The 20183-nt window shown below is 38.0% G+C and overlaps 1 protein-coding gene across 1 annotated transcript in view; it reads left to right on the forward strand.

Annotated features, from left to right (window-relative positions):
• The window catches only part of CMTM2 (CKLF like MARVEL transmembrane domain containing 2), a 15590-nt gene extending 5450 nt beyond the window's left edge, over positions 1-10140 (forward strand). The window contains exons 3-4 of the mRNA XM_049622576.1: positions 8861-8962; positions 9777-10140. Coding sequence (XP_049478533.1) covers positions 8861-8962; positions 9777-9986 — 312 coding nt within the window. The 3' untranslated portion in view covers positions 9987-10140. The remainder of the gene's footprint in view (positions 1-8860; positions 8963-9776) is intronic.
• The last annotated feature ends 10043 nt before the right edge of the window (positions 10141-20183 follow it).

Genomic DNA, 20183 nt, shown 5'->3' on the forward strand with positions numbered 1-20183 from the left:
GGTGGCGCAGTCGGTTAAGCGTCCGACTTCAGCCAGGTCACGATCTCACGGTCCGTGAGTTCGAGCCCCGCGTCAGGCTCTGGGCTGATGGCTCGGAGCCTGGAGCCTGTTTCCGATTCTGTGTCTCCCTCTCTCTCTGCCCCTCCCCCGTTCATGCTCTGTCTCTCTCTGTCCCAAAAATAAATAAAAAACGTTAAAAAAAAAAAAAAGTAGATAAACGTTAAAAAAATTAAAAAAAAATAGTTTAGAAAAAGTCATCAAACATACAAATGAGTACAGCTCACAACAATCAACAGCAACAAATCCTGGGAAGGAAGGAGAACGTGGTTTACAGAGTAACTATATGATAATATTCAAAATGCCCACAATTATAAGGCATGCAAAGAAACAAGAAAGTATGGCCCATTCACGGGGAAAAAAATTAATAGAGACTGCCTCTAAGAAAGCCCAGATATTAGACTTACTAGACAAAGAGTTTCAATCAGCTGTCTTAAAAATTCTTAAAGAACTAAAACCAGGAGAACAGTTTATGAACAAGTAGAAAATAACAGCAAAGAGAAATTACAAAAAGGAACCAAAAGGAAATTCTGGAACTAAAAGTAATATAACTGAAATGAAAAACTGACTAGTTTGGTTTAACAGCAGATTTGAGCAGACAGAAGAATGAATCCATGAACTTGAAGATTGATCAATGGAGATTATCCAGTCTGAGGAACAGAAAAACAAAAAGAATGAAGAAAAATGGAGAAACCTATGGGACACCCATCAAGCATACTAACATATGCTGAATCCCAAAAGAAAAGAAAGAGAAAAAGGAAGAAAGAATATTAGAAGCAATGGTCAAAAGCTTTCCAAAGTTTATAAAAGAATACAAATTTACACATCCAAAAAGGACCAAGTAGGATAAAGTCAAAGTAATCCACACTGAGACACTCATAATCAAAATGTCCAAAGATAAAGACAAAGTCTTGAAAGTCACAAGGGCGAAGCAACTAATGTCATATAAGGGGCCTTTAATAAGATTAACAGTCAATTTCTCATCAGAAACCATGGAGACCTGAGGCAATGGAATGATGTACTTAAAGTCCTGCAAGAAAGAAGATAAAAACTGTCAACTAAAAATTCTATCTTTCAAATTTGCTATCTGTTATGAGTTGAATTGTGTCCCCTAAAAATATGTTGAAGTCCTAACTCACAGTACCTGTGAATGTGACCTTACTTATAGATAAGGCCTTTGCAGATGATCTAGTTAAGATGACATATTAGAGTGGGTTCTAATCCAATATGACTAGTATCTTTACAAAAAGGAGAAATTTAGACACAGAAGACAAACATGTCCAGAGGGAAGATGATGTGAAGTGACATGGGAAGAAGATAGGATGGTGAGACAAGCCAAGGAACACCTAAAGTTACTAGAAGCTAGAAGAGAGGCCAGAACAGATCATTTCTTAGCATCTTCAGAGGGAGCATGACCCTGCCAACACCTTGATTTTGGACTTCTGGCCCCAGAACTGTGAGACAATAAATTAATGTCGTTCTAAGCCACTTAGTTGGTGGTACCGTCTTATGGCAACTCCAGGAAATGAATACAGTATCCTTCAAAATTTATCCTTCAAAAATGGAGGAGAAATTAAGACATTCCTAGATAAACAAAAGTTGAGGGAGTTTGTTGCTAGTAGAACTGCCCTACAAGAAATGCTAAAAGGAGTCCTTCGGGCTCAAACAATAGGATTCTAGACAATAACTTGAAGCCATAAAAGAAATAAGGAACACTAGTAAAGGTAACTACATAGGTAAATATAAAAGCCAGTATTGGGGCACCTGGGTGGCTCAGTTAGTTGAGCGGCCAACTTTGGCTCAGGTCATGATCTTGCGGTTTGTGAGTTCGAGCCCCGTGTCGGGCTCTGTGCTGACAGCACAGAGCCTGGAGCCTGCTTCGGATTCTGTGTCTCCTCCTCTCTCTGCCCCTCCCCTGCTCATGCTCTGTCTCTCAATAATAAGTAAACATTAAAAACTTTTTTTTAAAAAAGCCAGTATTATTGGGGCACCTGGGTGGCTCAGTCAGTTGAGCGTCTGACTTCAGCTCAGGTCATGATCTCACAGTTTGGGAGTTCAAGCCTAACATCAGACTCTGTGCTGACAGCTCAGAGCCTGGAGCCTGCTTTGGATTCTGTGTCTCCTTCTCTCTCTGCCCCTCACCCCCTGCCCCCAAAATAAATAAACGTTAAAATAATTATTTTTTAAAAAGCCGGTATGATTGTATTTTCAGTTTGTAACTTCTTTTTTCTGATACAATTTAAAAGACAAATGCATAAAACAATAATTATAAATCTATGTTAATGGGCCTGTATGTATAAAGATATAATTTGTGCCAAAAACAATTAGTTTTTGTGTACTACTAAGTTGTACTAAGTTGGTATCAATTCAAACTAAATGATTGTAAGTTTAAGATATTAATTGTAACCCCAAGGTAACCACTAAGAAATGAACTCAATAATATATAGAAAAAGAAATGAGCAGGGAATTATATTGATACGTTACAAAAAATTAAACACAAAAGAAAGCAATAATGGAGGAATTGAAGGACAACAAGATATGATATATAAAAAACAAACGGCAAAATGACAGAAATAAGTCCTTATCAGCAATTACTTTAAGTGCACATGGATTAAACTCTCCAATTAAGGCAGAGATGATCTGAATGGATTTTTTAAATGATCCTATAATATGAAGAAAAGAGACTCACTTTAGTCCAAAGATACAAATAGGTTGAAAGTGAAAATGGAAAAAGATACTCCATGTAAATAGTAACCAAAAAAGAGCTGAGGTGCCCATATCAATATCAGATTTAATGAAAGACATGAAGTGTCAAAGCCACACCTAGGCATGTCATCATGGGGGCACTGCTGATCACCAGAAACAAAGGAAAACTTAAAATCAAACCAAGAGAAAAGCCAATTTACCTCAAAAACAAAAACAAAAACAAAAACAAAATCCTCAAACTACTAGACTAACTTCATATTTTTCAACAGCAGTGACAGTGGCCAGAAAACACTAGAATAATTTCCTTAAAGGGATGAATGAGGTGGCAAGAGTAAACTAAAGACACTTTTAAACAAAGAATGAAACAATTTCTTTTTGCTGACCCTCACTGAAAGAACTACTAAAAGATGTACTTCAGGAAGAAGTAAATCAAATCAAAACCAAACCAAACCAAAACAAAACAAAAAAAGTGTGCAAGGTGAAAAAGGAACAGTAAGCAAAGAGCCTAGTGACCTTGTGGATTGACCTAAATAAACACTAAGACAGAATTGAGGTTTTAAAAAATATATGAATAGTTTTTTGTTTTTTGGTTTTTTTTGCAAGGGGAGGGAGGGAACACTATAACAAGGTAGAACTAAAGGTACAGCAACACAATAACACGTAAGACCACAGTACTGTATATGATAAGAATGAAAAGTTCTTGATTTGGGGGGAATGATTTGGCAATAATATTAACACTAATATATTAAAACTTAATACTGAATTCTACTAAAGAATAGAATTCCAGGATATATAAAATCAAACCTGTTGAGGAGAAAGAGTGAAAAGAGAATAAAGAGAGCTAACTCAATAAAATGGAAAAATAAAAAGAAATAAGTGTGGTATATGTTAAATAGAAAAAAGTAAAATTAAATGGTACAAATAGATCCAAATACTATATCAGAGAAGATGACAAATATGAATGGAATATATTCTTCATTTAAAAGACAGAGGACTCTAAGAATCGATTTTTAAAATCCAGCTACATACTAAATTACAAGGCATGTGGAGAACAGTTATGAGAGATGGAAAAAATAATAAAAGGAAAATACTAACCAAAAGAAAGCTGGCATAGCTTTAATACCAGATTAAGCCAATTGTATGTGGTTTATGTTTTTTTTTTTTTTTAATGTTCATCTACCTTTGACAGAGAGAGAGGCAGAGCATGAACAGGGGAGGGGCAGAGAGAGAGGGAGACACAGAATCCGAAGCAGGCTCCAGGCTCTGAGTTGTCAGCACAGAGCCCAACGCGGGGCTTGAACCCACAGACCACGAGATCATGACCTGAGCTAAAGTCGGACACTTAACCGACTGAGCCACCCAGGCGTCCCTGTATGTGTTTTTTAAGTATATGAAGAAGATCACTACTTACAGCAATTCTAAACTTGTATGCACCTAACAATATAACCCCCAAATATAAAAAACAGAAATGAATTATAAGGAATTAAAAGAAGTTATAAGAAAGAACTGGCAAATAGCAACCATAGTGGGAGATTTTAACATGCCTCCTTCAGCAATTGATAGCTTGATCTAATGACATACACAGAACATATTGAACCCTACACCCAACAGAACAGGCTATATATTCCTTTCAAGTACATTTGCAACAATCATAAAAATTATCCTCAATAAGACCACAAAGGAAATGTAAATAAATAACAAGTAATTGATATCCATACAGACCATTCTCTAACTTCAATATAATATAATTAAAAATCAATCAGTAAAATTTAACTCAATCCCCAAGTATTTGGGGGGAAATCTAATGTGTTCCCCAAACATATGAGGATTTCATGTTTATGTAGTATTCACAGATACTATCTGTAGAATGTCCCTAAACTATTCAAATTCAAATCTATATAATTAGAAGACTGAAAATTAACAGTATCAAGAAGGTACCAAAACAAAATAAAAAAATGGAACTAAAAAGAAGGCAATGCCAAAGATAAGAGTTAAAATTAAGGAAATAGGAAACAAAGATCCATAGTGAGGACTAATAAAACCAAATATCTAGTTCTTCAAAAAGACTACTAAAGCAGATAGACCCCAAGGAAAAAAAGAGAGAACGAACAAGGAAAAATATTAGTAAAAATACCAACAGGAGATTTTTAAAGATTACAGGCAAAATATGAACTTTTATGCCAATAAATTGGAAAGTTTATTTAGATAATAATTTCCTACAAAAAATATCACATAAAAATTGATTCAAAAAGAAATAGAAAAACAGGTTATAAAAAATTCATCCATGTTTTCATCTGGCACTTGTTTCACTTTTTACACTTAAATCTTCTGATTCATTTGGAGTCATTTTGGTATATGGTGTGAACCATGGCTCCAATTTTATATCCTGATGGCTATCCAGTTGATATACCCTATCACTCAATTTATTCATTTATTAAATAGTATAATTTTTCCCCACTGATTTTAAATGGCATTTCTGTTAAATGTTAAAATCCCAAATGCAGGTTTTATTTCCAGACTTTATATTCAGTTTAATTGGTCTGTCCCTTCTGTTTTAAAGGCTTTATAAGATGTTGTACTATCTAATAGGCTTTTGATATTAAAACCAGATATTATAAGGAATGTAAAGTATATACACCTAGGTTACCTAAATATGGCTATAAAAATCCTCAATAAAATACAGGCAAACTGAATCAAGCAATCTATAAGCAAGCAATACATCATGATCAAGCAGGGTATGTGTCAGGAATACAAAGATGATTTAATCTTCAAAATTCTATCGGTACAATTCGCCATCTCTTATCTAAAGGAGAAAACCATTTCATCATCTCATGAACTTCAGAAAAACTATTTACTTCATCTCATGAACTTCAGGAATACTAATTTTAAGAAAACTCTTAGCAAACTAGGGGCACCTGGGTGGCTCAGTCAAATAAGCATCCAACTCTTGATTTTGGCTCAGGTCATGATCTCACCATCTTGAGATCGAGCCCCACCTCAGGCTCTGCACTGGGCATGGAGCCTGCTTAAGACTTTCTCTCTCCCTCTGCCTCTCTCTCTATCTCTCTAAAAAAAAATAAAGAGGGGCACCTGGGTGGCTCAGTCGGTTGAGTGTCCAACTTCGGCTCAGGTCATGATCTTATGGTTCATGGGTTCAAGCCCCGAGTCAGGCTTTGTGCAGATAGCTCAGAGCCTGGAGCCTACTTAGGATTCTGTGTCTCTCTCTGCCCCTGCCCCATTCATGCTTGCTCACTCTCTCTCTCTCTCTCTCTCTCTCTCCCTCTTAAAAAGAAACACTAAAATTTTTTTTAATAAAGAAGAAAAGAAAACTCTCAGCAAACTAGTTTAAAAGAGAACTTATCTTAATAGGTATCTACCCAAACCTATGATAAACATTGCATTTCATGGTAAAACTTTAGAAGCACTGGAGATGCCTACTATCCCCATGCCTGTACATTGTGCTGGAGATCTTAGTACAAAGTAACAAGAAAATCAAAAAGTGTATGAATTGGGAAGGGTTTGAAAAAATAGCATTATTCACAGATAATAAGATTCTTTACATAGAGAATCTACATCTATGAGAATCTACAGTGAAATTACCATGAAAGTTAACCAGAGACAAAACAATACTGTTCTTGAATACCAGCAATGAACACTGAGAAAATGTGACTTTTCAAAGAAACCATTTAAAACAGCAACAGAAACTACAAGGTGTCTTAGAATAAACCCATTCAAAGATGTGTAAGACTTTACGTAGAGATTATATTTTATTAACAGACATAAAAGTCTGCATAAGTGGAAATATACACCATATTCACACGTCTGAAGAGTTACTATCATAAAGATGACAATTTAAGGGGCACCTGGGTGGCTCAATTGGTTATGCATCTGACTCTTGATCTCACCTCAAGTCATGATCTCACGGTTCGTGAGATCAAGCCCCATGTCAGTCTCTGTGCTGACAATGCAGAGCCAGCTTGGGATTCTCTCTCTTTCCCTCTATCTCTGCCCCTCCCCAGCTCATGCACTCACACGTGCGCTCTCTCCCTCTCTCTCAAATAAATAAACTTAAAAAAAAGATGGCAATTTAATTCCATAGTAATCAATAAATCAAATGGAACTTCAACCTGACAGAGGTTCTTCCTGGAATTTCCAGGAACGTTTACAAGGTGATTCTAAAAGTCTTACAAGGATAGACTCACCCAACAAGATATCAGAATTACTATAAAGCTTTGGTACTAGCTCAGGGATCAACAAAAAGACTAATGGAATTGTTATGGACTGAATGTGTACCCCCAAAGTACATATGCTGAAATCCTAACCCCCAGAGTGACTATGCTTACAGATGAGGCCTTTAGAGTTTGCTAGCATTTTACTGAGGCTTTCTACATTTCTGTTCATCAGGGATGATGGTCTGAAATTTTCTTTTCTAGTAGTGTCCTTTGCTAGTCTTGGTATCGGGAAAATGCTGGTTTCATAAAATGAGTTTGGGAGTGGCTCCCTCCTTTTCAATTTTTTTGGAAGAGTTTGAGGATTGGTGTTAATTCTCCTCGAGATGTTTGGTAGAAATCACCAGTAAAGCCATCTGGTTCTGAGCTTTTCTTCAGTGGGAGATTTTCTATTACTGATTCACACCAGGAGGAAATATGCATAGGAGACACAGACCAGAGTGTTCGTTGCAGCAGAGTTTGTAATAATAATTTCCTAAAAGGTAGAAACAACCTAATGTTTCTAGTTTGGTTTATTCACAGACTTCATCAGTTAAAATTAATGAATTCAATCTGTGTTCTCAAAATTGATCAATCTCACAAGCTTTAAGTTTAAAAAGCCAATGATAGAAGACACCTTTTATTTAAATTTAAATTTGTGAAACGCACAAAATAGTATATACTATTTATGAACATATAATATGGAAGAAAATACTAATACACTCTTGGGAAAAGGACCCATCAGTTCCACTGTGTGTAGTTGCCTCTGAGTGAGAGGCATAAAAGGGCCGGAATGATGACACTGTGTCTTACTCCACAAAGTTTTACTTCTGGCTTTGTTTTCTTTTTTAAGAGATCTAAGCAAATCTTGCAAGATCTTAACATCTGTTTAATCTCAATAGTTCGTGGCTGCCAGAGGTGGGAGTGGGGATGAGTGTTCTAGTATTTTCTGTACGTTTGAAATGTATTAAAATTCAAAAAACTGAAAAGGAAAAGAAAATGCCCAAGACAAGTAGCCAGGGAAGGTCAACCTGCAGAAAATAGCATCATGGAAACCAAGGGGAAGGGTGGGCCTTACGCAGTGCTGCAGAGCTGGCTGCTGCCCACAGGATCGAGAGGGTGCACCAGCTCTGGGTTAGCATCACCCCATGAGTGACGCGAGAGGAAGCCGGCTCTCTGTGGCCACGCTTTGCCCAACTCTAAGTCTGGCTATGCCAGGGAGTGACAGCAGGTGGTACTTGCAGGGAAAGTAGCCCTTCTGCGCGGTCTGGGAACATCTGGACCTTATCAGTAAGGTAAGGGAAACAAGTGTACAGGGCAAGGGTAATAAGACTGAGGCCACAAGGGATGGGAAGGAAGGCTGCTGATACAAAGAGGGGAGTGTCTAGGAAGTAGCAGGAGGGGCAAGGCAGGGGTTGAAAAGGCAGCCACTGGGCTCCCAACTTAGGGTGGCCGGAATCCAACAGAGCCTCCTGCCAGCAACACAGCCCACCCTCGATCCAGAAAGGAGAGCTGGTCCTGAGAGCATAAAGATGATGGGGCGTTGTACTCACCGTTAAGTTGTATAGTTGTGCAGTTACTTAAATGAGTATTCAAGGAAAAAAAAATCAAAACATAACTAGCTACTGTGTGAATTCAGGTGAGAGGCAGCAGCAGGGGAGCCTATGAAGGCAGTTAAACACCCTGGGCTTTGCATCTCAACTCAAAGAGCTCAGCCCTGCGGACCACAGCACGTCCATGCAGCCCATGTGTATTTATCTCCACCTATACTTTTAAAAGCAGTCAGAAGTTTGGAAACCATCCCCTTTGGAGGAAGCTATGCTAGGCTGGGTGTTGATGGGGGTCTTGGCTCTGTTTGAGGCTGACTTGCCTATCTCTCATGCTTCTAGGACCTTCTCAACGACCTGTTTGCCATTATTTTCCTTGTGGGGGCCGTGGTCATAGCTGTGAAAAGTCGACAAACCATGCCACTGCACTACTTTATTGCTGTGGTGAGTCTTTCATGTTGGGCAGTTTATGTGCTCAGAAATCACCTCTTTTAGGGGCGCCTGGGTAGCTCAGTCAGTGAAGCGTCTGACTCCTGATTTTGGCTCAGGTCATGATCTTACAGTTTGTGAGTTCAAGCCCTGGGTCGGCTCTCTGCTGTCAGTGCGGAGGCCATTTGGGATCCTGTCTCCCTCTCTCTCTGCCCCTTCCCCACTCTCACTCTCTCTCAAAAATAAACATAGAAAGAAAGAAAGAAAGAAAGAAAGAAAGAAAGAAAGAAAGAAAGAAAGAAAAGAAAGAGAAAGAAAGAAAAAGAAAGAAAGAAAGAAAGAAAGAAAGAAAAGAAAAGAAAAGAAATCACCTCTTTTGGAGAATGGGTGTTTTCCACTGATTTAAGGAAAGGGCTTCTTTTCACAAAATCTTGGGACCCATGCAAAGTTTAAAACTAAAGGTGGTAAATGCTTCCAATGAAAAAACCACTTAAATAAAGATGATGTCCAGGGAGCCAGCCAATCTAATGGCTTTCTCCTCCTAGCTGCCCCAATCCCTGAGGCAAAGGGTCACACCCAGGCCGCTAACCATGGGTTTTAAGAGACAGGCACAGGTGGAGAGGGGTGGGGCAGGGAGGAGAGGGAGGCTGAAGCTGGAGGAGGGGCAAACTCAGAATGTCTCTGGTTGAGAAGTCTAGGAAGAGGAAAGGACGTGTTAATCAGCACCCGCAGACGAATTAGAAACAAGGAGGGAATATGCCAGCTTTGGAATGAAATGCAAAGCATCTGTATGAAAAGCAAAAGTAATGGGCATCCTTTTTTCCCCCAGATCCTTATTGGTATGGCTGGAATGTTTGCTTTAATGGATATGTGTCTTCAAAGAAAACATTTCAAAGGCAAGAGGCTCAAAACCAATGTGCTGCTTCCTCCAAAAAATGAACGAAAGGTTGAAAAGCCAAAGGAAGCAGAAAAGGCACCAGAAAAGGCACCAGAAAAAGCACAAAAGCCAAAGGAAAAAGTAAAGAGAGGCAAGAAATGACGCAAAGGAGGCCCCTGTTATCAAAAGTGGCAGTGCGTTTTACGACAAATATTTCCAGTTTATTGTCTTCTCTCTAGAATGGTTTTCTTTTCCATCCTAATAACCAACTTTGCTTGAAAAAGAAATTCCTCTTTAAATGGATTTTAAAGCTTAATGTTGATCTAAACATTATTTTGTTCATTCAACAAAAGTTACTGAAAGTTTTGGTGCAGAGGGCAAGACCAGAGATGGGCCTCTCAGGCCTGTAGGCCACAGGGCACACAAGGTTTGGGGTACTCGTAGCGTGGGTGACAGAGGCTGTCAACAGTGACCAGCCAAAGGGGCCAGAGGAAAACAACAGACTGGAAAACAATATGGACATTTTATTCACATTAAATTTTTTTTTTTTTTTTTTTTTTTGAGGTTGGGGAGAGAGAGTAGAGGAGGGGCAGAGGGAAGAGAGAGAGTCCCAAGCAGGCTCTGCACCGGTCGGAGCTCATGACCTGAACCAAATTCAAGAGTCAGGTGCTTAACCGACTGAGCCACCCAGGTGCTCCCACAATGATATTTACATTTTTAAAAAGCATCCAGGTAGTCGCTATGAGAAAAACAGGTTACTGGCCTCTCTTACTTTTACTTTGTAGCTTAGCACCGGTTCTCATTTGAGGTGTACTCGGGAAGAGGACAACAGGGGTGGTATCATCCCCTCGGGGCTCAGGGCCTCTATCAGCCAGAGTCAGGCTCACATCTGGGCCAGTCAGCCCGGGCACAGGAGGAACTGGGAGCACTCAGGTTCCCTCAGAGATGACCAGCCAACCCTCTGGGACCTGCATGGTCTCCCTCAGTAAGGACCTGAGCATAAGCCCTGAGCTAGGCTCAGCTGGGCACCACAGCCACAGTTCCCACTCACAGGCCTCGGTCAGGGCCCCAGTCTCACTGGACAGACCGACCACGAGGCAGGAGAAGGGTCATCCTCCTGAGAGGAAAGCAAGGTCCCACACTGATGCATGAGGAGCTGGAAGAGATGGGGGGTGGGGAGTAATGGGGTGCCCCCCCCCCCAGCCTAGCCAGGAACAATGTGAGAGACAGGCTGAGAGGGTCAACTGGGCCGTGAGAGCCATGCTAGTGGCTCGGGCCTTTGTCCTAAGTGCCACAGGGAACCCCTGAAGTGGCAGGGCCCACCTCTACCAGGAGATCCCATACTTGGCTGCTGCTGAGAATGAAGCGAGGCTGCAAAGAGGCTGCTGCCTGGCAGTCAGGTGGGGAAGCAGGCGGAGCCCAAACTTGGATGGCCCAGCCATAGGGCCTCCACCATTCCAGTCATTACTCCCTCTGTAGCCCCCACAGCACCCCCTGCAGGCCAGGCAGGGTGAGGCAACCCTGCTGAAAGTGGGAGCAACTACAGGGAGTTACATTGTAAAGAAAAACTCAAAAATGCACCCTATCCTGCCATGTGACCCCAAATTCCTCTCCTAGGTATTGAGCCAGGAGGAATGGTGTATTAGAATTTTCATAGTAGCCAAAAGACAAAAAAGAGCCTACAGGTTCAAAAGGAGATAAACCCAACTGTGCTACATTCATAAGATAGAAATCTACTCAGCAATAAAAAAGGATAGTAATACAACACGGTAATAATGATAAAAATAAAAGATTCATAATGACTCTCACATATTGAGTGAAAGAAGGCAGACTCAAAAGACATATCCTATGATTCATTTCTATGAAGCTCAAGGACAGGGAAAAATACAGCGGTTGCCTCAGGAGGTGAAGTTTGGGGACTGATTATAAAGGGGCACGAGGAGGGGGAGCCTGGGTAGCTCAGTCAGTTAAGCATCCGACTTTGGCCCAGGTCATGATCTCGCAGTTGGTGGGTTCAAGCCCTGCATCTGGCTCTGTGCTGACAGCACAGAGCCTGCTTCAGATTCTGTGTCTCTCTCTCTGCCCCTCCTCTGCTCACACTCGAGCTCTCTCAAAATAAATAAACTTTAAAAAAAAAGGGGGGGGGCATGAGGGCATGAGAAAGTTCTTTATTTTCATTAGGGAAGTGGTCACATAGGTATATACATGTGTCAAAACATTCAACTATATACATAACGCCTGTGTATTTCATAGTATGTAAATTTTATCTAAAAATGTAAGTGAAACATGACTGTGTTCAGAATCTAATGGAAAAGGGTAGACCTTGCTGAACTCCTTTGTGTGGCCATTCCTCTCAATCCCTGGAGGCGGCTCTCTGAAGCAGGCAGAGGTTTTCCATGTCCAGAAAGAGAAGGCGTGCAATGGGGTGGAGCGTGACTTGATGCAGCCACCTGTCATACTGAGGAGAACCTGGGACAGGGTTGTGGTCACCACAGACTTCAGGAAGATGCCTCTTTGGACCAAAACTACATCAGGTGAGTATCTTCCAGGAGTAAGGAATGACCTGGGGCATATCACCCATGGAAATGGCCAAAATGCAAATTTGGAAAAATCCTAACTACAGGGTAAAGATACCATGTCCTTAAAACAAGGGACTGTAAAGATGACAATAAGCTAACAACAGTTCTTGGGAGGCGGGAGGGAGTAGATTATGAGAAAGATTTTAAAATTTAACAGAAGGGTTGAATAATAGAACAGACAGGGGCATCTGGTTGTGCTGGGTGTGGAGGCTCCTTAAGATTCTCTCTCTCCCTTTCTCTGTGCCCCTCCCCAGCTGGTATACTCTCTCAAAAAAAAAAAAAAAAAAAAAAAAAAAAAAAAAAAAAAAAAAAAAAAAGACTAGCAAAAGAAAACAATAGAGACTAGGGTACAGATAAATAAAACATAGAGTAGAAAAATAATAGAATCAAGAAATCAAAAAGTTGGTTCTTTGAAAATATCAACAAAAAAAAGATCAACAAATCTTTAGGTAGTGATGAAGAAAAAAAGGGAGAGAACACATAACAAAAACCAGAAATGAAAGTGCAGACATTACTAATGATGATAGAAAAATAAAAACGAATACAAGATTATAACAATTGTATGCCAACAAACTAGATGAAATGGACAAACTAGAAACATACAAATTACCTAAAGTGATTCAAGAAGAAATAGAAAATCTCAACAGCTCTACAAAAGATCAAAATAGTAACCAAAAACCTCCCAATGAAGTCCAGTACCAGATAGTTTCACTGGTGAATCCTACCAAACATTTATTTATTTTTAATTTATACTTTTTAAAGTTTTTTTGAGAGAGTATACAAGTGGGGGAGGGACAGAGAGAGAGAAGGAGAGAATCCCACTGATGGTGCAGAGCCTGATGCAGGGCTCAAACTCGCGAACTGTGAGATCATGACCTGAGCCAAAGTCAGATGTTTAACTGACTTTGTTAAATGTTTCAGACTGAGCCACCCAGACACCCCTCTACCAAACACTTAAAGCAGAATGAATACCAACCCTTCGCAAACTCTTCCAAAAACCAGAAGACAAGGGAACACTTCCTAAGTCATTATATGGGGCCAGAATTACCCCAATAACAAAGCTAGACGAAGACATCACAAGAAAACTATATACCAGCATTCATTGACTGTAGATGTAAAAATCCTCGACAAAATATTAGCAAACCAACTCTAACAACATATTAAAATTATTATATACTATGACCAAGTGGTATTTACCCCAGAATAGTACTGCAAAGTTTTTGAAAACTGAACTGCCACTGGAGTCACAGTCCAATGGTAGGTAGGATATTGTGGCCTGAATCTAACCAGTTGATTGCCTGCTTAAAAAAACAAACAACAACAACTAAAAACCAATGCTCTCTATAGGAATTAAGTAAATCCAGAGTTCATAGCATAATATTCAAAATGTCCAAAATACAATAATTACTTGACATATTAAGAGACGGAAATATCTGGGGCACCTGGGTGGCTCAGCTGGTTAAGCATTCAACTCTTGATTTCAGCTCAGGTCATGATCTTGTGGTTCATGGTATCAAGCCCCATGTTGGGCTCTGTGCTGAATAGCACAGGATCTGCTTGGGATTCTCTCTCTCCCTTGCTCTCTGCCCCTCCCCCACTCATATGTGCTCTCACTCTCTCAAACATTTAAAAAAAATGTTAAAAGAAACAGAAAAATCTCAAAATTTCATGAGAGAAAAGACAATGAATAAACAACCCTAAATATAACAACAAATGTTAGATGATTAGACAGAAACTTTAAAGAGAATATTATAGCCATGCTCTAAGAATAGTGAAATAATTGGAATGATAGAAAGTCTCAGTGGAGAAATATAAAATATTTTTAAAAATCAGATGGAAATTTTAGAACTGAATACAATAACCAAAATAAAAAATTTCACTGGATGTGCTTAATAACAGAATGGAAATGACAGAACAAGGAGTTCGTGAACTTGAAGACAAATCAAAAGAAATTATCCAGTCTCAGAAGACATGAATAGATACTTTTCCAAAGAAGACATCCAAATGGCCAACAGACATATGAAAAGATGCTCAACATCATTCATCCTCAGGGAAATACAAATCAAAACCACAATGAGATACCACCTCACACCTGTCAGAATGGCTAAAATTACAACTCATGAAACAACAGATGTTGCCAAGGATGTGGAGAAACAGGAACCCCTTTGCAAGGAATGCAAACTGGTGCAGCCACTCTGGAAAACAGTATGGTGGTTCCTCAAAAAATTAAAAATAGAACTGTTCTATGACCCAGCAATTGTACTACTAGGTATTTACCCAAAGGATACAAAAATGCTGATTCATAGGGGCACATGCACCCCAATGTTTACAGCAGCACTATCAACAACAGCCAAATTATGGAAAGAGCCCAAATGTCCATCAACTGATAAATGGATAAAGACGATGTGGTATATATATACAATGGAATACTACTCAGTGATCAAAAAGAATGAAATCTTGCCATTTGCAATGACATGGATGGAAGTAGAGTATACTATGCTAAGCAAAATAAGTCAGAGAAAGACAAATACATGATTTCATTCATAGGTGGAATTTAAGAAACAAAACAGATGAACACAGGGGAAGGGAAGGAAAATAAGATAAAAACAGAGAGAGAGGCAAACCATAACAGACTCTTAGATGCAGAGAACAGACTCTTAGATACAGAGAACAAACTCAGGGTTGCTAGAGGGAGATGGGTGGGGGGATAGGCTAAATGAGTGACGGGCATTAAGGAGGGCACTTGCAGGGATGAGCACTGGATGTTATATGTACGTGATGAATCACTGGTTCCTACTCCTGAAACCAACACTACACTGTATGTTAATTAACTTGAATTTAAATAAATTGTTTAAATATAAATAATTGTTTAAATAAAGTAAATTTAAAAAGAAAGTATCCAATTTCAACAAAAAAAGAGTAATAAGATTGAAGAAAAAAAAGAAGAAGAAGAAGAAGAAGAAGAACAGAGACTCCAGAACTTTAGAGACAATACCAAAAGAATACTTGTATCCCTGGATTCCCACAAAGTATGGGGTGAGAGTGTGGCACAAAAACTTCTTGAAGAAATGATGGCCGACAACTTCTTCAAATAAGCAAAAGACACAAATTTACAGATTCAAGAAATTCAGTAAATTTCTAACAGAAGAAGCAAAGAAATCATACTCGGGTACATCCTAATCAAATTTCTCAACACTGAAGATGAAGAAAAAACTATTGAGAGCACCTAGAGGAAAATGATGTAACAATTTGAATAACTGAGGATTTGCCATCAGAGACCATGGAGCCCAGAAAGAAGTAGCACAATTTTCAAGTGTTAAAGGAAAATAACCATCAAACCGGAATGCTTTATCCAGTGAAAATACCCTTCTTTCATCAATGAAGGCAAAAAAAAAAAAGACATTCTCAAAAAAAGGAAGACTGAAAGAACACATTCATTGCCAGTAGATCTGCTCTGAAAGAAGCGGCAAAGGAAGTTCTTTAGACAGTAGGGAAATTATACCGGAAGGAAACATGGAACTTAAAAGATAAAGAATGAGCAACAAAAATAGTAAATATCTTAAAAATTAAAAACAGAACTACCATATGATCCAGCAATCCCACTCCTGGATATATGTCCAAAGAAAACAAAATTATGTTGAAGAGATATCTGCACACCCCTGTTTATTACAGCATTATTTATACATGGAAACAATCTAAGAGTCCATCAATGGATAAATGGATAAAGAAAATATGGCATATACGTATATATATACATATATATCATATATATGTATATAAACATACACACACAATGGAATATTATTCAGCCTTTAAAAAGGAAAACCTGCCATTTGTGGCAAGATAGAGGACATTATGCTAAGTGAAATAAATTAGAAAAAGACAAATACTGAATACTGATCTCACTTATATGCAGAATTTAAAACAAGAAAAAAGAAAAAAATGAAACTCAGAAAATGAGATCAGATTTGTGGTCACCAAAGACAAGTGATGGAGGGAAAGAGAATTAGATGAAGGCAGTCAAAAGGTACAAACTTCCAGTTAAAGTATTAAAGATGTAATGTGCAACATAACTATAGTTAATATCGCTGTATGCCATATTTGAAAGTTGATAAGAGACTAAATCCTGAAAGTTCTCATCACAGGTTAAAAAACACTTTTGTCTTTTTTTGTATCTATATTCGATAATGGATGTTAACTAAACTTATTGTGTTAGTCACTTAACCATACACATACATCAACTGCTTACGCTGTGCACTTTAAACTTATATGTCAATTATTATTCTATGTATTATTGTATGTATATATATCAATATAAAACTGGTAAAAAAGAAATAGTAAATATCTGGACAAATAGAATATTCTTCTCAAGTTCTTTAAAATATGTTTGATGTTTGAAAGCAAAAATCTTCTTTTTTAAATGTCTTAATGTTTATTTATTTTTGAGAGAGAGACAGACAGACAGAGTGTAAGCAGGGGAGGGGAAGAGAGAGAGAGGGAGACACAGAATCCAAAGCAGACTCCAGGCTCTGAGCTGTCAGCACAGAGGCCAACACAGGGCTTGAACCCATGAACCGTGAGATCATGACATGAGCCAAAGTTGGATGCTTAACCAACTGGGCCACCCAAGAAACCCCACAAGCAAAAATCTTAACATCATCTGATGGGATTTCCAGTATAGGTACATGTAATACATGCGACAGCCACAACATAAAGAGGGGAGGTTAAAATGACATATATGATGTTCAAGTTTCTGCATTGCATTTGAAGCGGTAAAATATTAATTCTAAGCAGACTGTGAAAAGTTAAGCATGTATATATTAATCCCTATAGAAAACACTAAAAAACAGTACAAAGAGAGTAAAAAGCTCAATAGATGTAATAAGAGAAGACTAAAAAATATTTAATCCAAAAGAAGGCAGGAAAGAATGGACAAATAAAGAAGGAACAAACAAAACAAAATTGTGGACCTAAATCCAAATATAAATAATTACATTAAATATAGATGGTCTAAACATACCAATTAAAATAGATGGTCAGATAAATTTTTTTAAAGACTCAATCATATGCCATCTACAGGAAACTCTACTTTTTTTAAGTTCTTATTTATTTATTTTTGAGACAGGCAGGTAGGGACAGAGAGAGGGAGTGAGAGAATCCCAAGCAGGCTCCAGGCTGTCAGTGCAGAGTCCGACATGGTGCTTGAACTCACAAACTGTGGGATCCTGACCTAAACTGAAATCAAGAATCAGACACTTAATCGACTGACCACCAGGTGCCCCAGGAAACTCATTTTAAATATAATGGTACAGGTAGATTAAAAATAAAAGAATGGAAATAGATACTGCATTTGAACACCAATCAAAAGAAAACTGTAATGGTTGTACTCACGTCATACAAAGCAAAAAGCAAAAAAACAAAATCACCAGGGATAAAAGAGACACTACATAAGGATAAAATGATAAATCCACTTTATGAAAATACAACAATCCTAAATCTTCCTAATAACAGAGCCTCAAAACGCATAAAGCAAAAACTGAAAGAACTGAACAAAAAAATGGACAAATCTACACATATTGTTGAGGATGTCAACTTTTCTCTCCCAGTAATTGATAGAACAAGTACACAGGAAACCAGCAAGGATACAGAAAAACTAAATACCACAAATCAACTGGATCTAAATGACATTTATAGATCACTTCACTCAATAATACATTCTTTTCAAGTGTACAGCAAGCATTCACCAAGATGGCCCATATCCTGAATTATAAGACAAATCTCCATAAACTTAAAAGAATTAAAATCATACAGAGTATATTCTCTGGCATAATGGAATTAATGGAAACTAAACTGGAAATCAATAACAGAAAGAGGACTAGAAAATCTCCAAATGTTTAAAAATTGAACAATATACCACCAAATAATCTGCAGTTCAAAGATAACATCTTGGGAAAAATTAGAAAATATTTTGAAGTGAACAAAAATGAAAATACAACATATCAAAGGTGGTAACATAAAACAAAAGTAGTAGAGAGATAGTTTTAGCATTAAATGGTTCTATGAGAAAAGCAGAGACAAGATATACAAATGCCAACAAAAAGAAAGTAGGTGTGGTGAAATTAATATTAAATGAAATAGAATCAAAAGCTAACAGCATTCACTAGGGAAAACAGAGATATCAAAATGATAGTTAATAAATAAATGCCAGGTACTATTCTAAGATATTTTTATATATTATCTCATTTAATCCTTACAATAATCATATGACTGGGGTGCCTGGATGGTTCAGTCGGTTCAATGTCCCAGCTCTTGATTTAGGCTCAGGTCATGATCCCAGGGCTGTGGGATCCAGCTCTGCGTCAGGCTCCGTGCTGAGCATGGAGTCTGCCTCAGATTCTTTCTCTGCCCCTCTGCCCTGTTCACACACACACACTCCTGCTCTCTGTCTAAATAAATAAATATATATATATATATAAATAAATCTAAATTGTATACATAAATTATAATACATAAATTAATAATTTATAAATTTTAAATTTATAATAGATAAATTTATATATATATATAAACATTTTTTAATAGTAATCATACGACTTAAGTAATGTCACTGTCACCATTTTGTGAATGGAGAAACTGAGGACAGAGAAGAAAGTCGTACAACCGGGATTTAAACACTTGGCTTATGCTCTTAATTGCTAACCTACTGAACAAAACATATGTTAACTCCTGTTCATCCAACATGATAACTTAAAAACAAAAACAAGAAAACATTAGAAATCCAAAGAAAAGTAATACACGGAAAACTTTAGTGAGGAGCTTTAATATATCTGTTTCAGTAAATCAATACATCAAGCAAAAGAAGGGTAAGTATACAGAGAGTTTCAATTACATAATTAAAAAGATACATAGTAGATACATAGGTAAGTTTTGTACCCAACTAGGAGAGACTATTCAATCTTTTTAAACACACATGGAACATTTACCAAACTTGACTATCAGGACACAAAATCTCAACAAATTCCAAAAAAGGAGAACATATAGACCTATTCTCTAAATAAAATAAATAATAAAATTAGAAATTCACCAGAAAAGTCTAACATTTCTCTAACTAAAAACTTTAAAATACCCTTTTAAATTATTCTTGGGTTAAAGAGGACATTAAAATGGAAACTACAAGCTAATTAGAAGTGAATAAAAATTAGAGCAATATTTTGGGGATGTGTCCTAAGTGGTCCTCAAAGAAAGATTTATAGCTTTAAATGCCTTCATTAGGAAAAAAGAAAGACCTAAATAAAGCGCAACACAACACACAAGAAATAAAATACAATGAAATAAAAACTAGCGGTCAATTCTATTTATGAAAACAAAGGCAAAAATCCCAAATAAAATACTAGCAAAATGAATCCAGAGGTTTATCAAAAGAGCAAAACACTATGGGTATTAAAGGTACATCCCACAAATGTAAGGATGGTGAGTCAGGAAAACTGCTATTGGAGCACCCGGGTGGCTCAGGCGGTTAAGCGTCCCACTCTTGATTTGGGCTCAGGTCATGATCTCAGAGTCACGAGATCAAGCGCACCGTCAGGCTCTGTGCTAGGCACGGAGCCTGCTGGAGATTTCCCTCCCTCTCCTTTTGCCCCTCCCCACCACCACCCCTCCCCACCACCACCCCTCCCCCCTCCTGCACACCCACACAGGGCCTGCTCGAGTGCTCTCATCTCTCTCAAAAAATGAAAATTAAAAAAAAAATTAAGAAAAAAGAAAAAAAAAAAAAGGGGCG

Source organism: Panthera uncia, assembly GCF_023721935.1.
Source record: "Panthera uncia isolate 11264 chromosome E2 unlocalized genomic scaffold, Puncia_PCG_1.0 HiC_scaffold_20, whole genome shotgun sequence".
In the NCBI taxonomy this organism is placed as follows: Eukaryota; Metazoa; Chordata; class Mammalia; order Carnivora; family Felidae; genus Panthera; species Panthera uncia.